Below are 22,597 nucleotides of genomic sequence, written 5' to 3' on the forward strand. Positions count from 1 at the left end.
CCGGTACAGTAGGTGGCGTATGCACCTTTAAAAGTCATGGTTGCAATCTGCCATAAAAGAAGAAGAAAAACACACTCCCAAAGGTGGAACCAAAGTTACCAGCAGTTGTACCACACGGAGGTATTTCAGCAGGAGCCGGAAGTGAGTTAAAGTTGTGGCAACGCGCGGAATAGCTGAAGTTCTGAGTTAATTTAGTATTTGTGGAAGATTTAGTTTATTCAGGTAAACATGGCGTCTAAACGTAAATGTGACGCCACGGTTCCTGCGGAGGAAAGTGACCAACTGCTCATCCGCCCGCTGTGAGTTCAAACACAACGTTTACCTGGTTTAGCCTCCGTGGCTGCTGCTCTCTCACCAAACTCCATTCAGAAAAACACCAATTTAGTAGATCTTCCTTTTATCAACAAAGGCCAAAGCTTTTTTAAACTTGCTATTTAAACTTAACTATTCATTAGAGGCAAGGCTTCATTTCGGCGCAGACCAAATGTACCAAACATTATTTATTTAAGAAGGTTTTCAACGTGGAAATCTAACCGCGAGACTTGACGTTAACTTCAACAACATTCATTAAAATCAGATGCTTATTGGTGGATTCTAGAAATTCTGAGTTAATAATTTAACTGATTAATTAAATTAAATAACTGGTATTTGGCTTGTTTTGGCCTTTGCTGACAAAGTGTTTTAAAAGTGCTTAATTTTTGAATGGAGTTCTGCTTGATGTTCCTCTGGGGGCAGATATGCATCAGCTGGTCCTTCTGTTATTATTGGTTCTGCTGGGTTTGATAGCTGAGTTTAGTTTGTTAACGGTTCTTGGGGGAAGAGTTTTGTCTTTAAGGCTGAAACCTGAAACATCTGGATGTCAGTTAGACATGAAAGTGATGCTGTCTCTGTGTGTTTGTGTCCAGAGGAGCAGGACAGGAGGTGGGACGGTCCTGCATCATCCTGGAGTTCAAGGGACCAAAGATTCTGGTCTGTTTTTAATCCCATCAGCTGCACGGTATTCAGCTTTCAGTCACCTCAGTGTGTAAAAACGTGTGTGTGTTGTGGTTCAGCTGGACTGCGGGATCCATCCTGGTCTGGACGGGACGGACGCTCTGCCGTACATCGACCTGATCGACCCGGCTGAAATTGACCTGCTGCTCATCAGCCAGTGAGTTCCCAACATTTATCAGCACAGCAACCAGAGAACACTTTAATATACACACACTCAGCTGTACTAGCAGGTGGACTTTAATGTCCAAGTGTGTTGTTTTCCCTTCTCTGTACAGACTCGACCTGTGTATGAAATGTGCTTTCTAATCAAACTGCTTTGCCTGACATGATGCTGAGAAATCAGACCAACATAAAGGTCAGGGCTGATGTGGACCTGGAAACTCCTCAGTAACTGTTGCCCTCCCTCTCAGCTTCCACCTGGATCACTGTGGAGCTCTGCCCTGGTTCCTGCAGAAGACCAGCTTTAAAGGACGCACCTTCATGACTCACGCCACCAAGGCCATCTACCGCTGGCTGCTGTCCGACTACGTCAAAGTCAGGTAAGACCAGGACCCAGAGTCACATCAGACTCCCATACTACAGGGACCTGGACTCACCAGGACAGGATATGATGTACTGTGTTTAATATTCTTCTGTGTATACCATGTGGAGTATAACCTGCAGTACTTCAGTGTGTATAACCTGCAGTACTTCAGCGTGTATAACCTGCAGTACTTCAGCGGGTATAACCTGCAGTACTTCAGCGGGTATAACCTGCAGTACTTCAGCGTGTGTAACCTGCAGTACTTCAGCGTGTGTAACCTGCAGTACTTCAGCGTGTGTAACCTGCAGTACTTCAGCGTGTATAACCTGCAGTACTTCAGCGTGTGTAACCTGCAGTACTTCAGCGTGTGTAACCTGCAGTACTTCAGCGTGTATAACCTGCAGTACTTCAGCGTGTGTAACCTGCAGTACTTCAGCGTGTGTAACCTGCAGTACTTCAGCGTGTATAACCTGCAGTACTTCAGCGTGTATAACCTGTAGTACTTCAGCGTGTATAACCTGCAGTACTTCAGCGTGTATAACCTGCAGTACTTCAGCGTGTATAACCTGCAGTACTTCAGCGTGTATAACCTGCAGTACTTCAGCGTGTGTAACCTGCAGTACTTCAGCGTGTGTAACCTGCAGTACTTCAGCGTGTATAACCTGCAGTACTTCAGCGTGTATAACCTGCAGTACTTCAGTGTGTTGTAGTAAAGCTGACCTGTTTTCTGCAGTAACATCTCTGCAGACGACATGTTGTCACGGAGACGGACCTGGAGGAGAGCATGGAGAAGATGGAGACCATCAACTTCCACAGTGCGGACGGTAACAAGTGGTGAACACAGCGGTGAGGTTCATTCAGATTTATTTAAATACGCTTTTTCCCACCACAATTTTGGCGTTGTCGGCTCGTCACACGCGCGAGAGGACTCGGACACTCGGAGCTGCAGGTGAAAAACCGTATGGCCAAAATACGGGTGAGACGTTGAGGGCCTGACGCCTGAGTGTCTGAGGCTCCCTCACCGCTGTGATCCACAAAGAACCTGGTGGCTGGCAACACTCTCTTTGTGGTGAGTAGACTGTTCAAGTGGAACGATTCTCGCTGCCTCTCAGGGTGAGCGTGACAGACGTGTCAGCAGGGCAGGCCTGGGGCCGCCGTGTGAATCGGCAAAGCTTTGTGTTAAAGGTACTATAGTCAAGAAATCACTGGGGGGCAGTGGATTTCTTATAGGTCTGGGACCTGCTGTTGCATCAGTTCTTTTGGGTCTGGGACCCACAGTAAAGTAGGGTGTGTGAGTCATAGGACTCGCAATAAAATTGAAGAAAAACAATTTTATTTAAAAGAAACTTTTTTTATTATTTTACTTGGGGTTGCTGCTCCAGGTGATTACCAAGTAATTAGACAGTATTGTTGAATGCTGAATGTGTTCACTACAGATGTGTGAATGAAGTGCGACTGGGGAAAAAAAAACACTAACAGACCGTGTGAATGTTGAACAAAGGCTTTTTGTAAACGGGATAGGATTTCCTCAGACTACTAGCTTTGTTAACATTTAATAGAAACACGTAACAATTTAGACATTATATAGATCTTGTGACAACCTAGAATTCACCAGGTTTCACCACCGTGGAAAACCCCGGAAACGCCCATTTTATAAATGAGCCACACTGATTCGTTGCCGGATGGCGCGACAATTAAACCTCCTCCTTTTTGTTTTGTTTGTGCCAGAAACTGAACCAGTTTTATTTATCTTTTTTTTTGCTTTGGCACTGGACTGAATTTATTTTTGTGATTTTGAAATGAACTGCAACTCATTTGTGTTTTTGAGATTGTTTGGTTTAAGTGTGCAGAAAACCCGAAATGGAATTTTCAGTTGGTTTGTGTTTTACTTTGTGATTGTATTTTTGTGTGAAATCTTGAAATGCACCAATATTTTGTTTTGTACTAAGCTTTTGAGTTTGTGGTGTTTCTTTCTTTTATGGTCATTCAGTGTTTTTTTGTTGATTTAAAGCGGGCTCTTCAGTCTCCACCGACCCTGGGTCTCCCCGACTGTAACACACATTTCACCCAGACTGTTGACGAAAAGGGGGGGTACATGACCTCAGTACCACTACAAGACCATGGGGGACGACTGAGACCTGTAGCTTATTTTTCATCCAAACTGGACTCTGTTGCAGCCAAACTGCCTGAGAGCTGTGGCGGCTGCTGAAAAAGCAGCCATGGCATCACGTGACATTGTGGGTTATTCAGACTTGACATTGTTGGTTCCACATGCTGTCGATGATTTTGCTTGAACAAAAAACATCTCATCTCTCCACATCCAGGTGGCTGAGATACAAGACCGTGTTGCTTGATATATCTAACATTACTGCACTGTACTGAATCCTGCTACTCTCCTCCCAACTCCAGGTGAAGGACAGCCGCATGATTGTGTTGCAGTCATAGCAGAAACCTGCTCTCTAAGGGCAGACTTGCAGGAGACTCCTCTAACAAACCCAGACATGGAGTTGTTTGTGGACGGCTCAGCATCACGTGATCCAGCTCCTGGTAAAAATCGTTTTTGCAGTAACAACTTTGCATGAGACTATTTTGCATCATTTGTGCAACTAACAATGTGGGGCGGCCGATTCAGATCCCACAGGTGGCACACCCCCCCCAGACAAACCATTTGAGCACCTGCAAATGGACTTCATTGAACTGACACTGTCACAGGGGAAGAAATATTGTGTTGTCATGGTAGATATGTTCTCTAAAGGGGTAGAGGCATTTTCAACATCTAAACAGGATGCAGCAGCAGTTGCAAAAGCTTTGATAAGCCAGATCATCGCTGAGCGATCCCAGCTAAGATCTCCAGTGATAATGGCACACCTTTCATTAGCGCAGCACTGAAGAGTGTAGGGGAGGATATGGGGATTGATCTGAGGCAACATTGTGCTCATCATCCAGCTAGCGGAGGTGCAGTTGAATAAGAAAATGGCACATTGAAAAACAAGCTTGTTAAATGCTGTGAAGAAACAGGTTTAACATGGACAAAAGCTTTGCCAGTCGTTTTAATGCACATGAGAAGCCGGATGAGGGGCAGAGGGGGTCTCAGTCCTTTTGAAGTCCTATTTGGCAGACCATTGAACACGGGGATTGGGCCAGTAAAAAGACAACTCCCTGATACCAGCCAATGTGAGGATGAAATGTTGAGATATTGTGCTAATTTGTCCTCTGTGCTTTCTGAAATTCATATGCAGGTCAAAAACACCATCCCGAAGGCCGCAGAGAAGAAACTGCACGATCTGGAGCCAGGGGACTGGATTGTGGGAAAGGACTTCAGGAGAAAGGGCTCGCAGGTGGACCGGGCCATTTCAGATACTGCTAACAACAGAAACAGCAGTAAAAGTGGCTGAAAGAGCAACTTGGATTCACGCCACCCACTGCAAACGAGTGCCAAAGCAACCAAAAGGCCTCAAACCAGGCGAAGATGGAGATCAGTGATTGAGCTGAGCTTTCCCCTGCCTTGTGTTCCTAGGGAGGGAGGGGAGTGGAGGTCTCTGAGACCACCTAGAACCACTAATCTCCCAAACACTCACCGCGGGCACACTGAAACCAACAGATGGCTCTGGAGAGGTGACGGACCGAGACAAAACGGAGGCGTTGTTCTGCTCACTGTCATCATTTCCAAACATGAAAACAACAAACTTGGCCTGACTGAGGGAAAGTTCCAGGCCGAAGAGGAGGAGATGCACGTCCTCCCTGACAGCCCGGCTGGGCTGAAAGACAATGCATGGTATGCAACCACGATGACCACTTCAAGAAAAGTAACCAATCAGAGCTGTTATGCGTGTGCACAGCTCCCTCATGGAGTGGGGAACTCCATACCAGTGAAACCCAGACCAATAAATGTTTCAGAGACACTAGGAGCCCTGTTAACCTTCACTCAAGGGTTTCCCAGGGTGGGCCGAGAAGTTAAGGATATGACCAAGACACTTAACTGTGTAACATCAGCATGGTCAACTTTAGGGTTAGGTTCTGGAACACGTCTCAGATAACCACCAGATGTACCTTGGACATGGGTGTCTTTCTATAGGCCCTTTTTTAGCCGACGTCAGAGGTACGTCACAGCGTTAGCTGGAGGCAAAACAAACGGACAACCGGAGGCGGCCAATACAAACCAGCACAGGGTCGGCTACACAAGGAGCTTAAAATGTCATCTTGTTGTGTTGTCAGAATCGACGGAGTACAGGCAATTTGAAATTTTATCGCATACCTGCTGCCACTGCCATACAAAAACCCGAAGACAGCTGTGGTTAAACGCAATAAAACGAGCGGACTGGACAGAAACGATCATCAAAAATTCTCGCGTATGCAGCGCACACTTCATATCAGGTAAGTTAAGGTAAATAAACTAGTGTCTTTCGTTGATAAAGTAACGTTATCTACATATTTCTCATAATGCTAAATGCCCACTTAAATAGAAATTGTAACGTTAACAAGTATAGTTATTTCTGTCGTGATGCTGACTTTTTGAGGTCATAGTTAGCAAACTTTGTTCGAAGTACAACTAATTAGCAGTTAGCTAACTGTTAACGTTAGATAACGTTAACATAAACGTACACTGTTGGTGTCGTCTGCCTTTCAACCGTTGCAGGTTTGCAATTGTAGAAAGTACAGTGAGAAGGCCCGTGTCATGTACAGGTATTATGTTCAAGTAGTTGGATTTGCTAACTTTCACCACAGTTAGTAGCCAACGAAAAGGATAACCTTAGCTAGCTAACTACATAATAAGGTAGGCTGACACTAGCTTTAATTACTTCTTCTTATTTTGTAGGACAGGCTTCTATGGATGAAGACAGCCCTGACTTCGTCCCGTCTGTGTTTTCCTATAAATGGCAGAATGACAGGCCTGTGGAAAAGCTGGAGAGGTAGGTGAAATTGAGTTTTCTTAATGTGGCTAGGTGAGTGTTACCATAGGCTGTAACTCGTGTGTGCAGTCTTCCTCACTAAAATCTCTGTCTTCTCTGTTTTGTTCTGCTTTTCTAAGGCTGGAAAGAAAGAGGAAACGGGAATGTTCAACAGTGGAGCAACAGGCTTCTTGCCATGGTAAGAACATTCAAAATGTTTTATGCACAGTACAATGTTTTTGTCATACATACATTTATCAAACTGCTTTGTCATTTGTTTTTCACAAATGTCTTCCAGCTAATGATGATCCAGTGACACCAGAGGAAGCAGTGGAAGAAGCTGAGGCTATGGTCCCTGAAGCAGCATACAACAGTCTCAGTGAGAAGTATGATCAACTCAACACTGAATATGTCAACTTAAGAAAAGACTTTTACCAACTTAAAGAGGAGAATGAAAGACTGAAATAGGAGCTTCAGAAATCACGCTTCTCATTCTCCACGATCAAAAACAATGCTGCACACTTTGTTTCTCACTGGGTTAACTTCAGTCATCTTCAGTTGGTTAATGTCAAAAATTGAAGACAGTGTGCAGAAGCGAACTGAAAGTCTCATGCTAGAAGATCATTTATTAGTCGTTCTTATGAAACTGAGATTGGGGCTCAGTAACAGAGATATTGCATATAGGTTCAAAGTTTCTGAAAGCACAGTGTCAAACATTCTAAGGTCCTGGTTGCCTGTAATGGCAAACATCTTGAAATCCATTATTAAATGGCCAAGTAAAGGTGCTGTCCTTAAAAATATGCCCAAAAGTTTCAGGCGACATTTCAAGAGATGCAGGTGTATAATTGACTGTACAGAGATATTCATAGAAGACCTACTAACTTGACTGCCAGGGCTCAAACCTGGTCCAATTACAAGCATCACAACACTGTTAAGTACCTGGTGGGAATAACACCTGCTGGGGCAGTTTCATTTCTGTCCACGGGCTGGGGTGGGAGAGTGTCAGATAAACAGATAACACTTGAATCAGGATTTTTGCACTTGTTAGAGCCCAAAGATGAAATCTTAGCGGACAGGGGGTTTTGATCAGGGATCAACTTGCTGCTTATGGTGCCACTTTGCGTATACCAAATTTTACCAAAGGAAAGAGTCAGTTACCTGCTTGTGAAGTAGATTCATCCAGACAACTGTCACGTGTGAGAATACATGTATAGAGAGTTACAAGCAGATGGAAGAGTTTCAAAATTTTGCATTCTGTTATTCCTATTTCCCAAGTTAGCCTTTTGGATGACATGGTGATTGTGTGTGGTGCTCTTACCAATTTGTGTAAATCTGTGGTACCCAGAAAAGAGAGAGTATGTCGTGTATGAAATATCAGTGTTGTGTGTACAACAATGTACTGATGATTTATATGCTTTTCACTCTAATTCAATTGACAATTGTTTTAATTAATTGTGAATCATCTGTGATTGTATATACATTGTTGTTAATTGTGAGTGGAATTTTTAAGAACCTGGTAAGAAAGAATTAAATACAGAAGTTTTATAATTAATTTGCAGTGTTCAGAATTTATTTCTAAAAAATATTTACATCTTAATACTACATTGTACTGTTATCTCATTCTTAATTTACAGGAATCATACTTTAAAATATCTCTTATGCCATTACATACATACATTTCCATACCCAATACCTTATCCACCACATTGAAGGTTTAACTATTTTTGTATTGTAGCCCAGTTCACTAACATGTAGCTGTAAAATAGTACTTATTCCCTGCTGAAATAGAAGCATATATCTCTTCATGGCTAACCGTGAAGATAGACACAGGTGAGTCAGGTGTATTTCTCTGCAGCAACTGCAGTGCCAGTTCTGTAGCCTCCTCTTAACTTGTGCACAACTATAATGAAAGAAGTTTTTGCACATGCTACACTCAATCATTTTACCAAACTCTGGCTTTTCACAGGTGTTACAAAACACTGGTGGTTGAAGGGCAGGATCTTGGCTGCGGGTTAGAAGTTCTGGCAGAATGAAAGATACAAAACATTGCTTCGCTTTAGGTAAATCCTTCTGCAAGAGCTCTTCATCTCTTGAGATGCGATTTACAACCAGCTCCTGAGTTGTCCACACCACAAAATCACAGTACTGGACATTGCAGGCAAACATGTGCAGTTGAACCTGGTGGTAGTACTGGTGTGTCTTCTTTAGTTGGAATGTTTTGTCAAGGCAGAAATCCTTAGTGACTGTCACACCCTGTAGGCCTTCCCTGTATTTATATGGGCATTTGATTTCCAAGACCCCTTCCCCACAGCAGGAACACACAACTTTCCCATCTGGAGATGCGCCTAGGTGCGGTTCATCAGGTCGAATCACAAAACCACATGGACTAACCGTTACATTTTGATGGGTTTTGTTGAGCTCTTTGGTGTAACGCTCCCTAGCAATTTCCTCTTTGTCTCTTCCCCATACAGCTGCTGGAACCTGTATGTTGGTGTCATTGTAGCGCATGATTTTGTCCAGGGTGGTTTTGTGCAGATGGTCACCTTTACATACAGTATAAAATGTTGTGCTGGTAATCCTGCCTGCCCTATGAGTGAGCCAGTCTTGGGACTTTGCCTGCAGTTTTGTGATAGTCTCAAGTCTCACACTGATCTGGGTGGATGTTCCTTCTCATGTTGAGATAGGCTTCCTCACATTTCTCTCTGATGTCCCCATGTGTGTGCTGTCTGAGCGTAGGGTCGTACAAGGCTGTGAGCGGCTCTGGCAACTCTGGAGGATGCTCTAGCTCAGACTCAGACGCTGTGTCAGTGTCACTGTTTTCTATGCTGGTAAGAACAGCAGCGTCAGGGGCAATCGAATACAGTTCCTGGATGTCTTCATCTGTGAGTTCTAGAAGACGACATAGGACAACAATATTTAACGCACTTTAATGTGTGTATGTATGCATATTATATGATTGTGTTATAATATATTGTATTGCTTTCTTGGTTGTCTCATATCTGGTATGTAAAATGTGTTGAGATTCAACTAAGCACTTCAAAGTTTGACTGGACATTTGAGAATGAATCTTCACCTAGCAGAATAGCTCTGACCTGGTCAGGTAGTAATTGCAGCTTAATTCTTAACTCAACAAACCCTCATCTACTCTGGTACATGCCTCTAGCACTGCTATTGAACCTCCTGACTTTGGCTGGAACTGCTGCGGTCAACTGTCTTTTAGGCCTCTGGAAGTTGATCTCCCTAATTCTGGCTGGTTTGACCTCTCTCTTCGTCTGTTTCCAGAGACATTCTCCTGATGTGCCTGCTGGCTGCTCGGTCCTCCCCATCCTAACATACAGCTCCACCTTAAATAGCACTGCGGCTGCATGGCTGCAGCAAGACCCTAGACTGTTATGTCAGATGGAAAATTAAACTGAGTGATAACTTGTTGCTCATCTCATAGCATAGCTAACACACCAACATAGCTAAACACAACATAATGATGGAACATAACTATTAACAACAAACGTTTTTTTTCCATTTAAATTCAATATCAAATGTGATCTTTCTAATCTTATATTAGCTAAGTTACTCACCCAGCCATGCAAGTGCAGTTCGCGGTCAAGACGTAGTTGTTTCTTCTGTTTACAATGACCCAAGCCTGGTACATGGTCGTCTTCTGGCCTTGGCGCTGGCTAGGCAGAACTTCGGATCGTACGACACAAAACTCATCTGTTAAATCTTTGTATTTGAAGTCTTGTACGTGACCATTCAGTACGTAGTTATAGGCATCTAAGGATTTATACGCCCTCAGTTTGTCTTTACTATACACGCTCGGTTTCTCTATCAGGTAGGTGTAGATGTCAGGCCACTCTACCGGAGGTAATCCTGTCAGTTCGTCCATCCAGAGTGAGTGTGTAGGGGTCGACCAATCTGGTTCCGTCCGTTAAAGTTAACTTTTTAAAATAATTATCGCGGTCCCGGACAGTGAGTGACCTTACACATTCAGATAAAATCGGATTTTCTCCATCCATTGTTGAAAAAAAAAAAAAGCTAACAACATTTGCTAGCTACCGTTGTTGAAGTATTCAGGGGAATCTTTCTGCCTCCAGCTATGCCCCGCCCACACAAATACGTCACAATGTTTACCAACTGAAAAGGGGTCAATAGATCCAGATTGAGTGTCCCCTAGGGAACACTGAAAGACACCATGTTTCTTTGATGAGATAGGCCTCCGACCCTGAGACTAAGATAAAAGCTGCATGACCTGTTACGCTGCAGCTCACTCGGATGATACTCTCGGATGTGTATGTGTCCCCTTGAATTCCTTCTGCAGAAGACTTGAATAAAATTCACAGAAAGACAAGTGTTTGCTTTTTCCCACCACACCGTCTACATTAAATCGACTGAAAATGCACATCTAGTGGCCGTTCATGTACACTGGGCATGCACGTGCCAGTGTAAACTTGAAGCAGATGGCGATTTGGCGAAAGAATAAACTACTACAGACGAAGAACCGCAACAGGTTTTTATTTTGCATGGACTAATAACAAGCTGGGACTGTTACTGAATGCAACACGGGAGTTAAAAGCAGCGGTGGTCGTTTGTAAAGTCTTCCATTTTTTCCCGTCTTCACTAAAACGCTACCTGGAGTTTAGAAACGGAAACTGGGTCGGCAGCATTTCCAAACTTCTCCGTTTTAGTCTGGACGGGAGGTGCAAACGTAGCGAAAGGTCTCCGTTTTAAAACCAAAACACAGAAGTGTGGGCGTAATATCGTGTAAAAATTCAAGACTTGGGTCAGATAAGAAAGCTTGAACTTTTACCAACATTTTTATTAACGACAAAACAGACACCAATTACAATACAAAAGTTCCACCGGAGTGAGTCAGAGATCGGTGCAAAATAGAGCCCCATTCTGTTACCAGAACAGAGACCCGAGTCGACATGAAAACCATGAACGACTGACTTTCACCTCCTTTTATAGTTCTGTTTCTTGGAATCACATCATCTCTTGGCTCTCTTTCCTACTGCACCTGGATCTGGGAAAGTCCAAGATTTTCACGTGCATCAGCATTTGGTGAGAAAGTCTCTGACTGTGCTGCTCCTCCTCTCTGTGTCCTTTGCATGCCCTCCGCTTGATCATACTTTTTCATCCATAACCTGACTCTTGTGGAATAAACTGGTGTTGTTTGTGCTCTGTGCTAAAAAAGGACATTCTTACTGTGATGGACTATATTGATGTATGTTTTGTAATACAATTTCACAAAATCTGCTTCAGACTAGCTAGAGAGAGTACAGGTGCAGGTCATATAATTAGAATATCATCAAAAAGTTGATTTATTTTAGTAATTCCATTCAAAAGGTGAAACTTGTATAATGTATACATTCATTCCACACAGACTGATATATTTCAAGTGTTCATTCCTTTTAATTTTGATGATTATAACTGACAACTAATGAAAACCCCAAAATCAGTATCTCAGAAAATAGAATATTGTGAAAAGGTTCAATATTGAAGACACCTGGCGCCACACTCTAATCAGCTAATTAACTCAAAACACCTGCAAAGGCCTTTAAATGGTCTCTCAGTCTAGTTCTGTAGGCTACACAATCATGGGGAAGATGCTGACTTGACAGCTGTCCAAAAGACGACCATTGACACCTTGCACAAGGAGGGCAAGACACAAAAGGTCATTGCTAAAGAGGCTGGCTGTTCACAGAGCTCTGTGTCCAAGCACATTAATAGAGAGGCGAAGGGAAGGAAAAGATGTGGTAGAAAAAAGTGTACAAGCAATAGGGATAACCGCACCCTGGAGAGGATTGTGAAACAAAAGCCATTCAAAAATGTGGGGGAGATTCACAAAGAGTGGACTGCAGCTGGAGTCAGTGCTTCAAGAACCACCACGCACAGACGTATGCAAGACATGGGTTTCAGCTGTCGCATTCCTTGTGTCAAGCCACTCTTGAACAAGACACAGCGTCAGAAGCGTCTCGCCTGGGCTAAAGACAAAAAGGACTGGACTGCTGCTGAGTGGTCCAAAGTTATGTTCTCTGATGAAAGTAAATTTTGCATTTCCTTTGAAAATCAAGGTCCCAGAGTCTGGAGGAAGAGAGGAGAGGCACAGAATCCACGTTGCTTGAAGTCCAGTGTAAAGTTTCCACAGTCAGTGATGGTTTGGGGTGCCATGTCATCTGCTGGTGTTGGTCCACTGTGTTTTCTGAGGTCAAAGGTCAACGCAGCGTCTACCGGGAGGTTTTAGAGCACTTCATGCTTCCTGCTGCTGACCAACTTTATGTAGATGCAGATTTCATTTTCCAACAGGACTTGGCACCTGCACACAGTGCCAAAGCTACCAGGACCTGGTTTAAGGACCATGGTATCCCTGTTCTTAATTGGCCAGCAAACTGGCCTGACCTTAACCCTATAGAAAATCTATGGGGTATTGTGAAGAGGAAGATGCGATACGCCAGACCCAACAATGCAGAAGAGCTGAAGGCCACTATCAGAGCAACCTGGGCTCTCATAACACCTGAGCAGTGCCACAGACTGATGGACTCCATGCCACGCCGCATTGCTGCAGTAATTCAGGCAAAAGGAGCCCCAACTAAGTACTGAGTGCTGGACATGCTCATACTTTTCAGTTGGCCAACACTTCTAAAAATCCTCTTTTTGTATTGGTCTTAAGTAATATTCTAATGTCAGTTTTAATCATCACAATTAAATGAAATAAACATTTGAAATATATCAGTCTGTGTGTAATGAATGAAGATAATATCCAAGTTTCAGTTTTTGAATGGAATTACTGAAATAAATCAACTTTTTGATGATATTCTAATTATATGACCAGCACCTGTAGATTAAGTGTACTTCTCTGTTTATTCTCTTTTCTAAATAATTTTTACTCAATTATTTGCTCAACCCCTCAGCCTATTTTTGTTTCCCATTTAACTCTCTTAACCCTGATTGTACAATGCACTGTAACTTTTATTATTTTTTAATGTGTATTATTTCAATTTCCCTATGTTGCTTTTAAACTTTTTTTTTATATTTCCCTGTTGCTTTTATGTTTTATGTAAAGCACTTTGAATGACCTTGTTGAAATATGCTATACAAATAAACCTGCTTTGCCTTCTACATTTTCCTTTGCAAGTGTTTTTGATGCTGTATTGCTATCCCACTGTGCTTGCTCACTCATACACACGTGCAACTGTTGAGCCTGGGCAGTTAGATACAGAAAGGAGCACACACACCCAGAACTATAGAGTTTTAACACTGTGATCCTAACTTTACACTTTAAAATAACACTTTAAATGATGACAATGGAGACCACCATTGCTCTACTAATTAATGATAACAATTTAGGCTATAATGCTCTAAAATAATTCACAACACTCCCTCCTCTGAGGCTGTAAAGCCTCACACTTTATACACCAACACTGTGACCACTGAAAGTGGGCGACCTATTGTATTTGGCATCTGAAACCTATTTCTCAGACTTGCAGACCTTCAAGAAAATACCCAAATTATTGTTTACACGTTGTGAAATAATCAATAATCATGCGGTGGGCTGTTTCTGTTGCTAACACATTTGAGCAAGTTATAATGACAAGGATTTCCATTACTCCTCTCTCCTCCTCATTACCCTTTAAATGAGCTTATTAAACTATTAAACTACCTATACGTGCTATATTATAGTGAGATGTACCTTGTAAACGGTTTACACAATGGTTAGCTCTCGTCTCTTCCCTATCTAATATAGCCTTTCTTTTTCCATTTCTCCTTTTTTATCCCAACTTGAACCTTTAAAGACCCTAATTCTTTTTTTCTTCTTCTTCTGCCTGTACAGGCGCTTAAATGCACTTATATCTTTGTTCCACTTGCTGTGTACGTTTCTTCATCTGGGGGCATATCTATTTAGACCTTATCTAACAAGGTGGGGTCTTTCATTATTCCGTCTCTGTGACGACTATTCCCTCACTAAAGGCTATATTGAATGTCAGTACTATCTACCTGTTGGTCAAACAGTTTCTCCTTATTTTTCCTTTATTCCAAGCTTTCTCTATCTCTTATCTGATGTCTTTTCTTTTATCTTTAACTACTTAGTTGTGCTGTTACTACATATGTTGCTGCCACAGCTCCCTCCTTTGACCACCTTTGCGGTTAATCTCTCTTTTTTGTGATCTTTACCATTTAATTTCACCTGCTGTGTGCCTCCCAGGACAGCCATCGCACACTCACTGCGAGCAAACACTTACTCTCTGGAAACTTTAGAATTTGGACGGCCTTGACACCTCAAAAAAGAAGAAGACAGTTAATTGTCAAGCCACACAACCAAGAAACCAGAATGAAAGAATTCATTGAAAAAACTTTGTCTTTAATCTCAAGGAGCTATTCAAATGGCGGGGCCTCAGTGATTCTGTGGCCCCTGAGTCAACAGCAGATGTGAGATCTTTCCCTGCCACAGTGATTGTGTGTTAATCAAAGAAGTTTGGGGGCGCTACTCTGCCAGAGCGACTCCGGACACGGCTCTGTGTGCGCATGTGTTACGTAGTTTTTTATGGTTTTGTGGTGCATTTTTTTTTGTCTTGTTGTTTGGGAATGTTAACAGCAACAGTATTTTACAAACTTTTCAGTCAGAGAGACACAGAGCTGTAAGCATTATGAGCTGCTGAATGTGTCCTTCAGACCTCACTACCTACCCCGAGAGTTTTCACAGATCACCGTCATTTTAGTGTAAATACCAGGGTCTGATTTTAATCTAGCTGCAGAGCACATAGCTGACAGTTACAACAGAGCTGTCAGTCAGACAGCCAGTGTTTCCACTCATTTGCCCAACCTAGAGCAATGTGTCACAACTCCCACCAGACTTCAGACTATACCGGTGCTATGGCAACATCACAAATGCCTACATCTCTAAACCACGCCCACCTCTCAGTCGCTCAGATCACAATGTCATTTTACTTCTGCCAAGATATGGGTCACAACTAAAAACAGGTGAATCATGCATCACAAAATCCCTGAGTCTGGAATAAAGAAACATCTGAAACATTAAGGGGTGTTTTGAACTGACAGACTGGGACCTGTTTTTTAATGACTGTGGTGAGGACTCACATGCACTTACAGATGTACTTACATCTTACATTTTATTCTGTGTCACTCCCACCAAGCAAATAACTATACACCCAAACAATAAAAAATGGATCACAAAGGAAGTGAAAATTTGCCTGGTCCAGAAGAAATTTTCTGAAAGGAGACAAGCTCAGGAGAAGGAGTTCAGGAGGAGGGCCAAGATAGCTAAGATACACTACAAGAACAATGGGGAACAGAAACTAACCTCTGGTAATGCGAGGGAGGCGTGGCAGGGCTTAAACATCATGGTGGGCAGAGCCCCCAAACCGCCAGTGGTTGGCTGCTCAGATCCCACCTCCTTTGCAGAGCAGTTAAACAGTTTCTTCCCCAAGTTCAACAGTGGCAGCACTCCAATCACCTGGACCTCGCCAACCCCAGCTCCTTCCTCCAAGCCATCACTATTGGGGAACACCTGGTGATTGTGACATGAGACGTCCTTCCTCCAAAGCGTCACATGAAGCAACGTCTGTTTCTGATGACGGCGGCAGCTGATCACAGCTGGGTCAGCTATCAGTCAATCATAAAACAACTCAAATATAAGACTTTGCAACGATACACTTGACTTTAATGTTATCTGTCCTGATGTATGAGATCAGTCCAATCAATATATCAGCTACCCAATAAGGGGCCGTGTCGGTCAGTAAAATACTTCTGCCAAGGATGCATTGGTGTATCCTCGCTCATAGCTCCTCAGAGATCGCTTCTCGATCCCCCTCATCGCTCCTCGGAGCGCAAATAAGAGCTTTGGGACGGCTTGCAAGATGGCAGAGCAGAGCAGAACAACTTCCGGATCAAGCGAGGATTGAGGAGCAAGGAAACGACAAATAAGAGACTTGAGAAGCACCCACAGTCAACCCACACAAGGCTGCTGGCCCTTACAGGCTCAGAGGCAGGGTGTTCAAAGAATGCTCCAATCAGCTAGGTGGAGTTCTCACAAGGCTGTTCCAGCACCTCCTGGACTCTGCCTGTGTTCCCAACCAGTGGAAGGAATCCACCATAATTCAACTTCCCAAAAAGACACCTGCTAAAGACCTGGGCCCGTATTTATCAAGCTTCTCAGAATTACTCAGAAGAACACTGCTAAGAACTGACTTAAGAGTAAAAAAATCTTAGCTTGAAGCTGTGATTAAAAGTTAGTTATCAAGCATCATCGTCCTAATTTGAGTGAAGTGCAGGAGTAAATCTTAAGTGTCAGTCTGAGTGCTGATTTATGACACTTTGCTGTGCCGCAAACAGGATTTTGGATGACGATGTAGCCAAGGACCAATCACTGAATAGATTTCCTTATTTAAGAATCTTCTCAGATAAATTCACATTGAATGGTGAAATTCCTTTGAGGAGTTTATATTCAACACACATTCAACATAAAGAATTTTCAAGAGAATACATTATTATATAGGCCCACACATTAATAAATGAAAGACAAAAAAGTTGATCTTTATATGAGCGCTATCACTGCGCCTACTGCTTCTGTTAAGCTGGCTGTTTGCATGAACTGTGTTTGCTTCTTTTGGATTACTGGGGGTGTTATTGGGAAGTCAATGAAATGTGTGACAATGTGTGGAGCTGTAGCCTAAGTGCTATAATTGTTTCCACGACTATTCTAATATATTGTTTCTTAACCGCAGGACAAATGCAGCAATGTTGATGATTTTGGCTCGTTACGAAGTGCCAGCACAACCTTCAGTTTAGTTGTGTGGTGTATAACATATGCATTTGACCATTACAGTTTAACATAATACTCTGCAGCTGGTGAGAGGAACAGTGAACCCTTATGGGGAAGTAATGATTGATGGGTGTACCAAGAGTGAACCCTCCTATAGAATTTGACCCCTGACCCAGAGCTGGAGAGAGACACAGTGGACCCAGTGTTAGGGGAAGTGGTGTCTAACAGATGGTTACACTTAGTCTACAGCACTGTGCCCTTATATGGTATTTAGCAGAGACCTAAACATGTCCTATATAAGCTGTGTTCAATGTACAGAGAGACAGAGTGGCCATCAGGCTGGGTCACTCTCCAAGCTGCTGCAGAGCTTGTAATTGATGCTGAATTCCTTGATGTAATAAACTTTTATAACCAAGAACAGTGTCAAGCGGATTTCTTCTCAACACATCATCGCAGCATTATCGTTCGGACACCACAGTTGAAAACGCATTATTGCATAAAGTCATTGATGAGATGTCGTCCCTCACCAACTCACTGACAAAGATTATGCCTGCACTGTCCGATCCCGTCTTATTAACTGCGAGTCGTCAGAATTCTTCCTCTCCTCTCCGCATGTCTCTGTCTCCACAGCGCCGTCACAAACCCTACTGGCAACTCCTAACCACTTGAGAGACATCTCAAGCTGTCTTAAATAACTGGGAGAGTAAGGGTGATTCTTAGCTTTAAGAACTTTGATAACTTGCTTGTATACTTAAGTTTAAATTTCATGAATTCTCAGCACTTAGGACTAAAATGACACTTTGAGAAGCTTGATAAACACTGGCCCAGAAAGACTACCGACCAGTAGCCTTGACATCACCACCAGATGGTGATCAGTTGACAGCTCCGGTCTCACCACTGGAACGAGGACGGGCTCGTCTGGAGGACACACATGAAAAGCATTTCCATTCCAAAGCATGGTTTACCTCTCACTGAGCTCCTCCCCCACCACAGAGGGGTTTTAAGAGCCTGTCCAACTTTAAAATGAGCAGCAACATGAAGATCTGTGTCTCTGTTCAGGACCCTGTAGATCCTGATGTCATGAGGAATCTCACTGCCTCACCTCTGACCTTTACAAACTCTCACTGTTTTATCTCTCTGTTCCTCATGAACATTAGCTCTTTAACTAACTCCACCACAACTGAGATGTTGGTTAATGTCCCTGCCAAATAAAGAAAGAAAGAAAGAAAGTGTGTTGTTCTTCTTCTCTCTCTGTAGGGTCACAGTGCAAATCTCCCCAAAGTCCGGCTCCTCCAACACCCAAACCCAGAAGCACCTTCTCCGTAAGTCCTCAAACACATCAGCAGAGGTCAGAGGTCAACACTGAGGGGAAACACTGGCTGTAATCTTTAGCAGCGGGCGGCCAGTATTTAGTACATAACCTCATACTGCGTTTCATAGTCTGGAACGGGCTCAGCCGGGTTCTGGTTCTGGAAAGTAAACAATAGGAGGAAAATAAATGGAAGAAGCACTTAAAAGGGGGAAAATGCCAAAAAGCTTAATATGACCTCTTTAATTCTTTGTTTGTTTGTTTGTTTTAAAGGGACAGTGCACATTGATGAACAGAAGGACTAAGTCCAAAATGTAAGTGAGCCAGATTTAGCCGTACAGATTCATTTAATCTGGAGTCCCTGGCAGGTTGATGGCAGAACAAAAAACATCAAACATGTCATCCAGAAAACATTCAAACAAACTTAAGCACATAATCCCAAGCAGAGAACCAGGAACATGGATAAAACATAAAAACCGGAGTCACATAAACACAGACAAAAGCAGACGAGCACAAATAAGATGCCACATAGAAGACATCAGCATGTGAGCACAGACATTTGTAAAAACAATGACAGAAGCACTAATGCACATTCTGACTACATATTTGTATTTGTTGTTGGTAGTAGTACAGATGCAGCTCGCTACGTTACCTTTGTTACAGATTGTTTTACACAAGATTCAATTAGAAGAAAATGTTTATATTTATTTTCCTTCTGTTGTATTTTTCTTCTTTCCAACACCGGGAACCGGCTACTGCAAAATAAATCTGTTAACAGCTTCATACTGCGTACTACTATGAAACGCAGTATGCTATATGTAGTACATACTGCGCTCGCAGGTAGTATGTAGTAGGGCTGGGCTATAAAACAATAATGAGAATTATATAATTTTAGTGATATAGTCTACAGAGCTCCTATTTTTCACTTTACTGAGATCCAAAACAGAAAAGCAGCAACTCGTCACACTGGAGAAGCTGGAATTATTACAGACTTTTTCTTCAGCGCTCTAAACTGAAGCCACTTTTCCAAAGCTCTTCCTACAGTCTGCATCACCAACATGCATCTGGGCCAAACAGTTCATCTCAGTATCCCAATCAGGTTTATTGCCAGCTACATTTTCACATACGAGCACTTTGCCTCGGTGTGTTGGTGCTTAACAGGACACATAAACATAAGTATAGAAATATAAAGAAAGAGAACGTGAGAGATCCAAAATGTACAAGTACACAAAATAATCCAACAAATAAACAGGATATTTGACAGGAATGTACAAAAATTCACCTCCAAAACTGACTCAAAGCATCAAAACACAGATTTTGTCTGCGTCACTTTTTAAAAGCATAATTTATTAAAATGTTGTGAAAACTAGCTAAAGAAATGTTAACAACAAATGAAAATGCATTCAGAAAGGTTTGTTTGCACAATAAGAAAAGCTGCAGTGCAGTTTAAATCTAGAAGAAACAAAAAAGTAAGTGAAGCTAAAAGAAAAACAAGCTGCTGATTTCTGCATTATATTCTGTTCTAGTTTTAGATTTGAATCCTCACCTGCGACCTATATTTAGTTTCCCTTCATAGAAATAAAGACATTTCCAGCAGATGTTGGTGCAGAAAATGTTTCCAGACTGCAGGAAATGAAGTGTTTGATGCTCAAAAGGACCCCCATATATTTCATCATCACATCTGAGCCCTGATGTCCACTTTTCAACACAAAGTGACGCCCTTGGAACAACAGGAAGTGTTATATACAGAAACAAACTCCTGAAGTATTTTTCACAGTAATCAGTATTTCTTTCCATATTAATAAAAACAGATTTCACTTTATTGACTATTCGGCCAGACGCCACAGTCTAAAATGATGATTTAGCTTCAATCTGTCAGTTTTCAGATTTCAAGTTATTTTGCAGCTGTTATTTCCAGACTTTCATAAAATGTACAAAACAACCTTGAATGAGGTTTTTAAACATTATTATTTGTCCATTTTACACAAAGTCCGTCAGCTGCAGCACTTTCAAGTAAAAGTTCAAGCTGTCTTTTTAAAACTCTGCAAACTGAATCAGATATGGTTTGAAAGTTTGTTTTCTAGAGCACAATGTTGACTAGTTCATTTATCAGATATCTAGAAGAGATGTGTTTTTGTCTAATTTTTATTCGTTGACTAAAGTGTCAGTTATATTTCGTCACAGTCATCATATCTGACTTTTTATTTAGTTTTTATTTAGTTTTTATTTAGTTTTCGTCCATGAAAAAGGTTCGTTGACGAATATTTTTCGTCATAGTCTTCGTCAACGAAATTAACACTGGAAGATAACATAAACCAGATTGATTTGGTAAGGAAAAGTTATTTGTGGGGTAGAGGTGACACGCAGTGAACTGTAACAGAAAAAGAGCTGATTGGATGATGCTTAAACCAACGAAAACAATATAACCAAAAAGAAATCTCTACTGAGGGAGATAGCGAGCTTAACCTACGCAAGGTAGCAAAACAACAAACAAATTCAAAACCAAAACACAACAAGAGCAGCACCCTTAGACCTATAAACTAACAAAAACAACTACACAGATGTAGCGTAATCAGTTTGGAGCTAAACCTGGGCCCCATTTTCATATACAGGTTTACATCAATTATCTCAATAATATCACACTCGTGTTTCACAATATCTTCACACACTAAGACAGATGCTGGTCCACCCCAAAGACCGCACACCCAAACACAAGAAAAGCAATCTAGTGTATGCGGTCCAATGCAGAGGAATGCACAGACCTGTATATTGGGGAGACTAAACAACCACGACACAAACGCATGGCTCAACACAGAAGGGCCAACTCCTCAGGTCAAGACTCTGCAGTCTACTTACATCTGAAGGACAGAGGACACTCGTTTGAGGACCACCAGGTGCACATTTTAGACAGAGAAGATGGATGGTTTGAAAGAGGTGTCAAGGAAGCATCTACACCAGGGTGAGAAGCCGTCATTGAACAGGGGAGGGGGTCTACGCCACCACTTATCCCCACTTACAATGCTGTCCTTTCATCACTTCCCAGGAAACTCAACAAACGTAACCTATTGGCCTCAGGTGAAGATACCAACGATGGTCGTTCAGTCTCGGCCACAGGTAGTCTTAACGACTGTAACGACTGTCGTCACAGCAACAAGGAACACTAACGAACCAGCGGTCTGACCCTGCCAGTCAGTCAGAACTGAAGAAGTCCTTCGGATGAGGGACGAAACGTCTTCCAGTATCTTCAACTTAGTCCAGTTGCCCTTGACTTTAACCTTCGGTGGATAACTATGACCTGGATGACTGAGAATCTTCATAGACATCTTGCTAATCATTTTGGGATGAACACCCTCAGATTGGTACGGGAGTATGAAAGGACAGCCAGGAAAATTGCAGACTACAGGAACCATCTATGATTTAACCTGAGATGCCGACAACACAAACTTATTCCCAACAGCCTACACTTAGGCTCCACGGTAAAAGGACACAGAGCCGGAATAATCCTGGAGAAAGCGCAACACCCGCTACTGAATGAGAGAGTTAGCCCTGAACAAAGAAATGGACAACATACACCACAAACTAGAAACATATCTGCCCAGTACAGCACTGGGAAAGTCATGGACTTCATCAAGAAAGCACAGCTATCTCAGCACAACAAGAGCAAAGAAAGACAGACCCAGAAATTCCAAAACCTACAGTCCAGAGCGAGCTGCACCAACAGAACAGGAGAATTGTCTTGGAGGAGAAAGGACAACAACCCCACAACACTTGACAGACAACAGATGGGTGAAAAACTTGTCAGATAGGGAACTCACCCAACCAGAGAAAGACATTCTGGCCAAAGGATTAAACTTCGCCGTTACACCACAGCAACTACCTATAGTAGACCTCATCACAGCCACAGAAACAGAAAAAAAAGTTAGGAAAAACAAATTAACAGAAACACAAGCGGAACAGCTCAGACTAAAGGTATCTGCAGCCCTTTCTAATGTGAAGGCCCCCCCTTCCAACCTCACCATCCAAGAAAGGAAGGCTGCGACATCTCTGAGCAAGGATCAAAACATCACTATCCTACCTGCTGACAAAGGAAGATGCACCGTAGTCGT

At 42.5% G+C, this 22,597-nt stretch overlaps 1 protein-coding gene and 1 long non-coding RNA gene across 9 annotated transcripts; one reads left to right on the plus strand and one right to left on the minus strand.

Annotated features, from left to right (window-relative positions):
- The first annotated feature begins 209 nt into the window (after window positions 1-209).
- On the plus strand, window positions 210-7,794 carry LOC119909425 (cleavage and polyadenylation specificity factor subunit 3-like). 8 transcript variants are annotated; one of them, XM_038727658.1, is made up of 11 exons: window positions 210-299; window positions 906-969; window positions 1,053-1,150; window positions 1,404-1,532; window positions 2,250-2,362; window positions 3,926-4,063; window positions 4,756-5,615; window positions 5,732-5,890; window positions 6,333-6,426; window positions 6,546-6,604; window positions 6,704-7,794. In XM_038727658.1, the coding sequence occupies exons 1-7, from the start codon at window positions 229-231 to the stop codon at window positions 4,881-4,883; spliced, it is 741 nt and encodes a 246-aa protein (XP_038583586.1). In that variant the 5' UTR covers window positions 210-228; the 3' UTR covers window positions 4,884-5,615; window positions 5,732-5,890; window positions 6,333-6,426; window positions 6,546-6,604; window positions 6,704-7,794. The 8 variants fall into 8 exon arrangements, with proteins under 8 accessions (XP_038583586.1, XP_038583587.1, XP_038583585.1 ...); XM_038727659.1 differs by having other exon boundaries at window positions 4,756-5,900; XM_038727657.1 differs by having other exon boundaries at window positions 4,756-5,890.
- Window positions 7,795-7,953: 159 nt separating this feature from the next.
- LOC119909465 lies at window positions 7,954-10,667 on the minus strand. Its single transcript, XR_005445452.1, has 2 exons — window positions 9,981-10,667; window positions 7,954-9,294 (listed from the first exon to the last, which is right to left on the minus strand). It is a non-coding gene; the product is annotated as an uncharacterized LOC119909465 (long non-coding RNA).
- Between the last annotated feature and the right edge of the window lie 11,930 nt (window positions 10,668-22,597).

Source organism: Micropterus salmoides, unplaced genomic scaffold (genome assembly GCF_014851395.1).
Source record: "Micropterus salmoides isolate LMB-PRFRI ecotype aquatic unplaced genomic scaffold, ASM1485139v1 Ms_hic_scaffold_18, whole genome shotgun sequence".
NCBI lineage: Eukaryota > Metazoa > Chordata > Actinopteri > Centrarchiformes > Centrarchidae > Micropterus > Micropterus salmoides.